We start from the raw sequence: 12,151 nt of genomic DNA, 5'->3' as shown, positions 1-12,151 counted from the left end.
ATACGAGAAAATAGGAGGCAGTAAACAGTCTAATCTCTCGCTTGTACACTGTAAAGCGCTACTGAGAAAACCATGCCCGGATCAGGAGCCCATATGCCCGTATATAATTGTTGGTGGGGAATTACGTCACACCTGGGGTGCCAAATTCACACAATGCGGACAAAGCCTTGAAATTCTGAAAAATTAAAGGGACAAAATGTGCCTGTAAAAAACCTTTTAATATGTGATTAAAAAGGCTGATATAATTGTGTAAAAGCCGCGTAGCCTTATAAAGCTCTGACTCAAGTACCTGCAAAGTTTCTTGCGCGAAACATACAGTCACGTCAAGCATCAAATGCTATAAGAACTCCAACACGTATCATTTTTTTAAAAAAAATTGGATACGAATTAGAAAAAGACTATTTGATATTAAAGGAAATAAAAAATAAGAGAGCTAAAACCGCTAATGGTCAAAACCGGAAGCCAAGAGCAGTTTTTGTGGTGCGCCGGAAACAATGTAGTTGTCAAAATATTTCCATTGATGATTTACAGAATGATATCAGATTCCTTGCGACTCTTTTTACATCCTGCCTGTTTGTGCTAGCACGTTCGTGGTCGACAATCGCTTTTCACCAAGCTACATAGAGTATTTGAAAAAAGTATCGTCTCAAAGATGTCCTTTGAAACTGCTTTCAACTGTTCCTTTTTGGGGAAGGTGGACCCGAGTTTGCAATGCCGAATCTGGTGAGTTTGTTATGATAATGGTTATTCAATGTATTTATACTTGAATTTATACCATGTTGCATGTTGCTTTTCAGTTTAAATATTTTCCTGAAGCCCGTTACCCTGAATTGTGGACATTCGGCCTGTCAAAAATGCATCGTTACTCTGTCTAAAATCTCCCCAAAGTGCCATAGATGCCGTGCGCCATTTACAGCGAGCGCCCTTACAGTGAACTACACCCTGGACACCATCACGAGAGAGCTAAAGCTTAAATGTTTAAGCGAAGGTTGCACGTGGAGTGGTTTGTATCCAAGAGCAGAAGACCACTACAAAGAATGTCCGAAACTAGTGGAAACGTGTAAGAATGCGAGTTGCAAGCATGTGGCAACCCGTGAATTCATGCCAGCACATGGGGACGTCTGTCCCAAACTTCTTCTTCCATGCGGTGATTGTAAATTAATGATACCTCGAGATGGTATGCAACACCACCGTCAATCGACTTGCGTTAATTCACCGGTGCAATGCCCGTTAGATTGCGGTACAGTCTTACCACGGTATGTTGATTTTTCACGATTTCTCTCTCGGCTAATAATCAATTTGTCAATAATTTAACCAGTTTTATAAGGATCATGACATAAAGAGGGATGCGCGCGGATTTTGAAATATTTTCGCGGCACTTGAGAAAACACGTAAATTTAGAAGCTTCTGAAGTACCTTATTACATAAAATTTTCGCGACACTTTAATTTCGCGAATTTCCCGATTCTAAAAAAGTCACGAAATTAAAGTGACGCGAACAATAAGTGTCGCGAACATAACATGACGCGAAAATTAAGTGACTCACTTTATATCAACAAAAAAAAAAAAGTACCCTGAAGGAAGGATTTTCAGTGTCAATGGATGTTGTCGTCAATTGACTCAAGATCAATAACTCATGCACGTACAAACATGACCTACTTGTAGACATTGTGAGAACTGCTCTGTTGTTGCTATCGCCGAGAATAAGACCCGCTCTTGCGTTTTTGTTAATTTTGACGTTGTTGTTCCCTTGATGAAGTCGTTTTATTTAATTCAAGGGTATGTTAAATAATATTGCTAAGGAAATGTCAATTGTGTCTTACTCAAAAACGCGAATTTAAAGTGATTAAAAATACAAAGTTTTCGCAAAATCGCGAAATTTAAGTGACGCGAAATATGCCCACTTTAAAATCGCGAAATTAACGTGTCGCGAAAATTTCATGTAATAAGGTATTCTAACCGTTGAACTTTTTTAATTTATTAATTTCCGTTGGTGTTTCTCTAACTATTATTTTGAGGGTTTCTTCAATTTGAAGCTAATCAGAAAAAATGACCTAAATGACATACAAATTTCAAGTCTGAAATATGTCTGTTTCGTTTATGTGAAGATAAGTAGCCTGCGAGCAGGCTCTCTATTCGGGGGCAACGTGAATATTGTACTCTTGGCGCGATCCCGCGGGTGCCGAAGGCGCGAGTTGGCGAGCGAAGCCAGCCGCCAGCCGCCAACGCACTCGCGCCTTTGGCACTCGAGGAGTTCAAAAATAATAATATAATCACGTTGCCCCCGAATAGAGAGCCTGCTCGCAGGCTAAAAGATAAGGGACCATTCATTTTTTATGCCAAGGCTGTGCTTGCAAAAATATGCGGTGGGTCACGATATTGCCAGGCCATTAAGTAGTGGGTGGGGGAACATTGGGGAATATGGGGAATATGCGTACAAAGAGAGGGGCTATCTAGTTTTTAATTTAATTACTTGCAAAAAAACATTCGGACGACCTCACTTTCGAAAAGAAAAGTGTCCGAAATAATTTACGTCAATTAAAAACGTCTCTGGACTATTATTTGTAAGATTCCTGCGACACACAATTAAATTTTGGCTGCTCGAAAATCTGGTAAAATTAGGGATAGCCTTAAACTTTTTTAACACGAAGGCAAAGGGAAAAACATGATATTTTTTCTGCATGGTTAGATCGATGTGAAGACTTCATGTTTTTAACCAACGGTCGCGGATAATTCAACCTCAAAACATGATAACCAGCGAACAATTTTAGTTAATTAGAATCAGAAATAAATTTTGTAATGTATTTGTGGATAAAACCGTTACCAGTCTTCGACTACCTTGGTACAATTTTTCGCTATATTGAAACTTGAAATAATAACCCATCTCAATTTCAGGAATCACGTTAACCTGCATTTGGAGCTTTGCAACAACAAAGCTATCGAGTGCAAGGTTCCTGGCTGCAAAAGACTTGTGGCAAGGAAGGACTATCAGCAGCATGTAGTGGAGGCTGCTGAAAGTCATTACCGCCTGCAAGATGGGGAAATCCAACGACTCAATAGGATAATAAACAAAGAGGTAAAAAATATCGAGACTTAACACTATATTTATGACTACATTATTCAAGCTTGGTTGTTTATTTTAAGTAAATAAAACGGACACAAAAGTAGTTTGCTTCCAAATATATTATTGTTTTTATAACAGTATCTTAAACGTTAGCTATTACATCAAAAATGCAAACTTCTTGCTCAGAATTGAATTTATAATTAAATCGAAAGTAACAGCCTCTTCCCTATTTATGGGGCATATAAAAGCAAACATTTGCATTTTTAAATGACTGTGGATTATCTAGAAATGCCACACTCATAAACAGACTGTTAATGCATCCAACTTACAGGAGAGCAATGCAGAGAAAAAAGAGCTTAAAGTGGAAAGGGTTATCTCTTTTAAATGGGAAATAGAGGAGTTCCCCAACAATATGGGCCTAATGAACATGAGACAAGAGCCAATCACCAGCGTCATATGCAGGAACGAAAAAGACAGTTGGAGGGCACTGCTGACACCAGACATGGATTTGTTCCTACAACTTGTGTCAGCAGCAAACCCAGTGACAGTAGAGATAAGGTAACAAAATAACAATTATTCGACGAGTGTATGATAATGTTGGATACAGGTAGATAGACAATGAGGCTCGTAGTTCCAGGGTAGCTTTAAACGTATCACATTTGGCAAGCGCTAGTGGAATATTTTTTTCATTTTCAAAAAACGAAAAATTGCATTAACGCCGCTATGAGGCAGCTGTTAATGATGTTTAAACCTATACTGTATAAACAAAAACCCCAAAACCAGCTATATGATTGAAACTGCAATTGACCATTATTTATTCAGTAGAAATGTAATGATTTGTTTTCAAAATGTAAGGCATTAAAACCATGCAGTCAAAGAGTCAATACATTTGAAACTATTTTTCTTAATTAGGTTTGTGATGATGCCTGGAGAAGAGAAAGAAGAGGTTTTATTTCTCACCCGTACTACCCTGAAGGAGGGCGAAATGTGGGGGGTAAATCTACAAAGAATAAATAAATGGGTTGAAGAAAATGGAAAGCTAAGAATTAAGTTTATCATATATTTTCTTAAATTTTAAAGAGTAGTTTTGTTGAGATTAACCAATCAAATATTACTTGAAAGCAAAGGATGATGAATGTTATCAAAACAAATTGATGGCGGCAATCACAATAGACTGATAACAGCCAATCGACAAAAGGCGCAGACTACTTGGAAAACTTAGTTTTAATGTAAGGTTGTGTGACAGTTCCGTGAGCTCAACTCAGAAAATTCTAAGTAGTATGCAGGGACAAGGCAAATTATTTTGAATCAAATCAACTGAGCACAATAGAATCGCTTACTGTGTCCCAACCTACATATGATATTTTGGATCAAGAAAAATAAGTTATTTCACAGAAATTCTACGAAAATTGTGGTCTACCGTACGAATAACATACTGAAGTCCGCGTACGGGTGGCGTACAAATAGCCACTGCGTTTACAAAAACGAAAGCCATCAATACTAAGTTTTCATTGAAATATTTGATTGGTATAACTTGGTTTCCATAGGTTGTAGGCAAACTGTTAAAAATAATTGAAGTTGGAAATATGCCCCAAATCAATATGCCCGTTCATTTTATAGTTACTGTTTTCAAGGTTTATGCCTGATTTCCAACCATATGCATGGTTGCTAGTGAAAGGAACAATAGCCGGGTTAGATCTTATTGACCCTTAGTAAGGAATTCTGATGCTTATATTATTACAACAGCGCACATTTGTGATTGTATATAAGCAAAATTACTTACCATTAACTACAATTATTTACCGTCTTTATACACGAACATTTCAAGATTAGAAATAGAATAGAATAAAAAGACTGACTGAATGGTAAAGCAATACTAAATAATGATGTAGCATAACTTATTATAGACAACACACTATTCATTTGTGTAAAAAATTCTCTTATGATGCGAACTGAAATATTACAAAATAAAAGAGACTCAATCTAGCCAATAGACTGTATACTCATTAAGTTATCATCGTCGTCATAATCATTATTAGTAGTAGTTATATTTTAATTATTATTAATAAATTACTTAGTAACTACAAACACCCGTTCTTCGTTCTTGTTTCCCCATGACATTTTTATTCGACGAGGGGCTCTTCGAGCAAGAAATACAGTCGAATCTCGATAAATTAGAACCTTCAAGGGAAATCGAAAATGATTCGAGATGTGGGAGTTATCGAGGGTAAAATAAGTAAGAAAATGACCTGAAGGGGAGTCGAAAAACGTTCGAGTAAGCGGGAGTTCGAGTTATTCCACTCTAGTCCCCATAGCCCTTTCTCTTAGCCGGCTTGGCACGAGAAAACGGAGGGCTCTAGGGACATAGGATTTTTGAACTAATTCGAATTTTCTTGCTTGGTTGAAGAATTCCTAAACGGAAGTCGAAAACGTAACGACTCTCTCATACATTCTTTTGAAACGTCGGAAGTCCTAGAATCTAGGACTGGAAATCCTGTGCCCCCAGAGCCCGTCTCTGTACCAGTCCCCAACTCAAACGAGTAGTTTTGGTAATACAAGCTCGATTATATTTAACAAATGTTTTCATGCTCGATAAAAAGTAATCGAGTCGATAAAAAAAAAAAAAATGAGCGATAAACGTATTCGAGTAGATAAAAAGAAATCGAGTCGATAAAACGTAATCGAGTCGATAAAAAGAATTCGAGCTGGATGTAAAAGAAATCGAGCTGGATGAAATTGCATCGTGCACTAATTATGTTTTCGTAGTCGACCACATTTTATCGTCGTTGTTTCCCAGAAAAGAATATTGATCCTACATTTGCATGTACAGGGGTTGGCACCATGGTTGGTGTAAAAAGTGGTAAAGTGATAGGGTACGGAACAAGGACAAAAACACGTGCGACTTGTGTAGTAGCCCCATGGAAAGCAAAAAGATAAAACAGATTCATGACTGCCGCCTCAACTGGAATTGACCTCAAAAAATGTATTTACATTCGGCAGATAATAAACTGTAGGTGGCAGAGAATGTAAATAGTTTCTTATTGGTATGAATGCATGTGAGCCCAAATGGCACTATTGACTCCATGTTGTAAGGTATATAAGGTTTGATGGTTGTAAACCCCCAAAGGTTTGTGGGCCTTCATTTGGCTGCGGAGTACATTCCCATTTTTCCCACTGGATTTTTGGGTTTTCGTGCCAGACAATGAACAGGCTTGTAGTGTTTCAGGTTTAAACTTGATGACGACAGCATTAAATACTTGGGCTTATAGTTTGAGCTGCACACCCACCTTGTTGTTACTTGTAAATAAAAATAGGAAGAATGGTGGCTGATGTGCACAGAGCTGGTGCAGACATGTACCAAAGACCACAATGCTCAAGTGGCTGTATTAGTCGGGACAATGATTCATCAACTATTAGTTAAGTAAGAAACACACTGCAGCATGATGTACAAAAATGGTCAAACGTTAATCACGCGAAGAAGTCTTTGGAAGATTTACTCTATTTTCAACCTTGGTACAAAAATGACAAAACCATTACGGGCAAGGTGACAGAGTACTTTCAGCAGTGTTTTGGTTATGCTTTGAAGAAAAAAAAAAGGGGGGGGGGTGACAAGAAGTCTAAAAGCTATTGTTCCTCGCACATTTGGGGACCACAGCCACTGCACTGAGACATGCTGTGGGTACTTGAAACATCCCTCCAGCTACAAGCACACTTTCCTAGGCTTTCGTTACTTTTAAGGCAATGTTTACACTGCAAAAAAGTTCTCAATTCGTTGTGGCAGTTTCTTCAAGCGGAGTCATCTCAGTTTACAGGTCCTTGTCACAATTATTTACCTGTTTTCCCAAGCCAAGCACTAGCTATGCTGGAGTTTTAAGCAGAATAGAGTCAAACTCAGACCAGGAGGAATCCTCTCCTAGCTGGCAAATTGGTCAGCATACGTGCCCCACTTAATCAGACACCGGTAAGAAGGAAAAAGAAGGCATAATAAGGGACTTGTTCACAAAGGACCCAAACCTCAAATCAGCAGAGGTGCAGTCTGCTTTGGTTGTGTCCTTGATGAGGGGGGAGGAAGACTGGGATAAAGTTGACAGATAAAAAGTGGATTGCAAATCAAAAACAGGCAGTGAAGAAGAACATCAATCCACAAGGAGAAATCTTTAAAGGACTTGTCACTTTTTAGCAGTATTGCGACAAAAAAGATAAATGATTTAATGTCACTGTCATCAAGACAATATACTTCTTGTTGATGATTTTCGTTATTCTCATAACTGTTGAGTAGACTAGTTTCACATCGAGTGTTGATAGACTGGTTTAACTTTTGTAGAGAAGTTATGGTGATAAAAATATGGCGAAGTTCCGATCATTTCAAATGCAGAGAAGCTGGACCCACGTAGTTTGAGTCAAGCAAACAATGTCCTGAACAACACCATAGGAAGCAAAACACCTAGTAACCAACTGATCCCCTTTCCGATTACTATGGCTCAGTATTGAAAAACACAATGGTAACTCAAATTACCATCATTGCTGTGGAAAAACAAGCACGGTGAGCCCCTATTTTTATTGCATTTTTTTTTAATGTTCATTTCATAACTACCAAGTGGACAAAAATTAAAAAAGTGTTTAATCCGTGTACATCAGATTTTTTACAAAACTTGTTGCTTAAATAACTGGGTGCTAAATTATTTACACATTATTTTGTACACTAATAATTAATCTCTAAAAGCTAGTAGTTGTTTTAAAAGCAGCCAGTTTAGCTGAGAGAGAAGTGGAGTCTATCACGTAATGATAGTTACAACTTCCATGCATGTTTAAACAAACTATCATGGACTATTATCAGCTATCACCAACTACCACAAACCCAAACAAAAAGTGTTTGTCCATTTCATCCCACTGCTCAAGCCACTGGAAATAAGAGTTTGCCAAGCGTACTCCTCAAGAGATTAATCAACCAGAAACTCCATTTTATCTAGCAATAAAGTACCAGCGAAAACCAGACAACAATGTGCGATTCATGCGAGACTCTACCAGAACAAGATTGGAAAATTTCTTTCCACAGCTGTGAAAATGCTGGCCTGCGAGGCAGAGTGACAAACCATTCCTTGCCAAAAACATGCATTTCTTCTCTCCTAGATGCCGATGTAGCTGAAAATTACATGGCACAGCTAAGTGGCCATCATAGTCCTAAACGTCTTGACACCTATAAATTTGCCTTGTGCAAACATTAATGCCAAATGTCCGGTATGGTAAGCCACTCAAAGGGCAAGCCAGGCTACAGCTTAAGATCGCACAGAAATAACAACTCATCCCACTGAGTATATTTCAAGAGTGAAATCCAACAGTTTTAATCCAATCCATTTCTTTGCTAGTGCCACCATTGGCAGTTTCAACAACTGCACTTTTAATATTCATTTTGTGTCAGGGCACGTAGTGCACACCACAGATGTCCCAGAATCATGCAAAGTGTCCAAGGATCAAAAACCGCAGCCAGGTTTTAAAAAATGTACTGTGTTGTTTCTTTAGGCTTTAGAAAGTTGATTTTGTAAATTTAAGCTGTTTTTAAGACTGAATTCTAGAACAAAAGTGACATTTTCCCTGTTAGTTGCATCATGCTTTGACAGTTGGACTTGATCCAATCAATAATTTGACAGCCACTCCTCTAACATCTTCAAATATGCCCTTGTTTTTAACAGCACTCGAGGTTTCGTTGCTGACAGTGTTACAGGGTGACAGCCTTTTCTTGAGTTTACACAGCATTCGTATTGGAAAGATTTGCGGCAATGTCTTGAAGTTCACAAAGACATAAGACATTGCTGCATACCATTGAATTAGCAAAGCAGTGGATACATGCCATACACAGAGATGTTGGACATTTTTTTCAGGTCATCAAGTGGATTAAAGTGTGTTCCTAACATTTCAATGAAAGCGATATGAAGAAAGTAGTCGTCTGCTATTGAAGTCTAATGTCATCCTTTCTAGTGTCGCATGGAAAAGAAGTTCACAAAGAAAGCGTGCATTTCTATGGTGTTCCAAGCCCGCCAAAAATCAACTTTGGCACGCGACATTCAAGTTTTTGGGACTTTTTTTTATACCAGAACTGTTATAATCATTTATTTTATTTATAGTTGTGTGTGATTAAATGGACATCTCATTTTAATACCTTATTTCCACCCTTGCACATCCAAATGTTGTCCCCAGATGAAGAATAGTTGTCCATGGTGGAATCGATCGATGGGTATTCCTGGATACCTGTGTTTCTTTGGGCATCAGCCAACAACAGGGCTGCAACTGTACTTGGCCAGTTTCTCAATGCTGTGAATGAATATGGGCTACCATCACGGGTATGCTCAGACAAGGGTGGGGAGAATGTGGACATATATGCCCACACATCCACAACAGGGTCCTGACAGAGGGAGTATAATAACAGGTAAGAAATTGATAAAAGGAAATTTTCAATTACTTACTGGGCTGTTGGTTACTATCCTAATCTGTAATGTTTCTTTAGAGACTTTGTTGGAAAGTGAGCTTGATTTCTTGTAGGGAAAAGCAAACATAGTCAACGGATTGAAAGAGTGTGGAAGGATGTGTTTGCTGGATGCCTGACCTTGTTTTACGATTTGTTTTATGAATTGGAGAGGAATGCTCAATGCAAATCATGACATTCATCTTTGGTGCCTGCATTACACATTTTTACTACTCATAACAGGCATCTGACAAATTGGAAAAATGCATGGATTCACCATCCCTTAAGAACAGAGAGAAATTCCACCCCAATGCAGTTATGAATAAGGGTCCTGCACAGTATTTGGGTTTTTACTGTATGTCGCTGTTAGTGACTCAGCTATGCTAATTCAACATGAAGTGATACAACTCTTCCTTCTGACAAAGACATTTAACAATGTGTGACTGGATGCATAAAATCAAATCTGTGTGTAGGCAAATAGAGGACTTACCACATGATTCTTAAATGATGCTAAGAGTTTGCACTAAGTTTAACCTTGTGTAGCGAAATTGCAAAGAAAGATAGTCTGATATACAGTTCCAATTACTAAACTTTGGGCATTGTCAAAGTACATCAGTGCTAGGTGTCCAGCTACTAACATTAATTATATGTGCAATGTAGACATCTCGTTTGCGAGATTTATATAAAAGGCATGTGTCACTTTCTTTTAGTACTTGTTTAAACCACAAATGGTCAGTTGAGCCAAGGAAGGTTAAATGGACAGTAGTTTTTGCACTATTATATGTGAACTGTTAGCAGAAATGTCTGCAGAATCTTCTATACAATCACTTCACATTTGTGAAGCCTTAATAAGAAGCAGTATTATGCAGTAGCAGTATTATAGTATATAACTGAAGCAATACACAATGAAAATCACAGTGCTACACCCAGCACACAAATAGATGCTGAGGAAGTCAGTGTTTCTTTTTTTAAGAAAAAATGGTTGACAAACATGTTATTTCTGATGATGAACTTATACGCTACTTCGGCTGGCACAACCATGGGATAAACAGGAAACTTACTGTCTCCATCATTTTCAGAATTAACATTTATGACAACATTAACTGGCCTTACTTTAGAGGGTGCAATAATGTTTTTCAAATGTTTGCTGTCAGCTATTTGAAAATACTTTGTTGCAAGGATCAGTTGTTAACTGATATTTCTATATTAGAAAGGTTGTCGTTCTTTCTTTATTTATTTACAGAGTTCAACTCTGCGTTTGAAACTTTCAATCATCAATGCAGGCAAATTATTTATTTTCCTTTCAGGTTCCTGTAAAGGTAATTGCTCTTTTTTCGGAAGAAAAGGTATGCTTGCCTAACTTTTAAGCTTTTAATCAAGCCATGTTATGTTATGCTGTTAAGAACGTGAATTTCAAGAAATCCAAGATGTAATCGCCATCGTGCTTATAGATATCAAGATATCCATAAGTGCAATACGAAATTTTAAATAAAAACAGTCAAACAGTCTTTTTTTTCGACCTTCATTGTTATATTAACATGTTAAAACGTGCGTTTTAACTTAAATGGATTTATCTGGCACTGTAAATCGGTTGCAAATATCAAAAAACGGCTTGTACCTGTACCCCTTTAACCTAATAGTATTGTAATTGGTTTTGACATGACAACTTCTTTTCATGGACTACCAATTTCAGTGTTCACGCAAGAAGAAAATGCCCTCTGCTGCATCAAATGTACCACTGAATAATGGTTCTTATCGCGACGGGTGAAAATGAGAAATTTTAATATTTTGCATCACCTTGACTACATCCTTAGTTAGGAGGAAGTTGAAGAAAACTCTGACATTTCCTGTTTCGAGGTTCCAATCTAATGATAAAGCTTAAGCGAGAACCTTCAACATTTGACTGCAAAAATGCAGCGTATCAGTTTAAATCAAAAAAGCACTTAAAGGGGAATTATTGAAGTTTGTCTTAGTGGAATCGCCATCAATTGACCATTTATGAGAAACCTGCTCGTTATGATAAGCATTGTGAAGTGTTCTTATCTATACATAGTTCTATCTAATGTGAAGTAATATGAAAATAGCAAAAAAAATGAAATATAAGGTACTCATTGAACAGACATAATGCAATGAACGTGAATGCAGGGTAAAAACAGTAAAATACCTAACTCGGTGTGCGCAGTGTTCATTCATTGACGGTATGTTGACGGTATTTTTATGCTGTGCTGACTAATTTCATGTTATTTGTTAAGAACCAAATGCACATGAAGATCGCGATGGAAATATCGAACAAGGTAACAATAAAGACTTACACAATTTCTTTAAAATAAGCTACAAAAACTTGGTTTCACTTTATACTGACGTGTTTTATGCAATTTACTTTCAAAACCTACTGTTGGACTAGACACTAATTAAGTAAGGGCCGCAAAGCCCTATGGACCGACTTTTGATTATGCAATTTTTTTATGTTGAACATGTTTGCCATGCATGTATGTCGAAGTAGCGAAAGCTAAATGTTTTGTTAATAAGGTTTTTAAGGAATCTCAAGTTGGCGAGTTTATACTCTATGTCTTTTGTCTACGTTTGTTCACAAGGCCGGACAATGTAAATAATATTTTTATGTACATG

The 12,151-nt window shown here is 37.5% G+C and overlaps 1 protein-coding gene across 1 annotated transcript; it reads left to right on the top strand.

Moving 5' to 3' along the window:
* The first annotated feature begins 652 nt into the window (after nucleotides 1–652).
* Nucleotides 653–4,141, top strand: LOC144648414 (TNF receptor-associated factor 5-like). The gene is made up of 5 exons (XM_078507979.1): nucleotides 653–723; nucleotides 798–1,256; nucleotides 2,895–3,075; nucleotides 3,350–3,621; nucleotides 3,976–4,141. The coding sequence occupies exons 1-5, from the start codon at nucleotides 653–655 to the stop codon at nucleotides 4,139–4,141; spliced, it is 1,149 nt and encodes a 382-aa protein (XP_078364105.1).
* Nucleotides 4,142–12,151: the final 8,010 nt, after the last annotated feature.

Source organism: Oculina patagonica, chromosome 4 (assembly GCF_052425735.1).
Source record: "Oculina patagonica isolate OP01 chromosome 4, crgOcupat, whole genome shotgun sequence".
In the NCBI taxonomy this organism is placed as follows: domain Eukaryota; kingdom Metazoa; phylum Cnidaria; class Anthozoa; order Scleractinia; family Oculinidae; genus Oculina; species Oculina patagonica.
This window is presented reverse-complemented; position numbering and strand designations above follow the sequence as displayed.

What these genes read in the sequence shown, in the direction of transcription:
- LOC144648414 (XM_078507979.1), top strand. Translation starts at nt 653, where the DNA reads ATGTCCTTTGAAACTGCTTTCAACTGTTCCTTTTTGGGGAAGGTGGAC. An exon ending in AGTTTGCAATGCCGAATCTG is followed by an intron (nt 724 to 797) that starts GTGAGTTTGTTA and finishes GTTGCTTTTCAG; the next exon opens with TTTAAATATTTTCCTGAAGC. An exon ending in ATAGGATAATAAACAAAGAG is followed by an intron (nt 3,076 to 3,349) that starts GTAAAAAATATC and finishes TGGATTATCTAG; the next exon opens with AAATGCCACACTCATAAACA.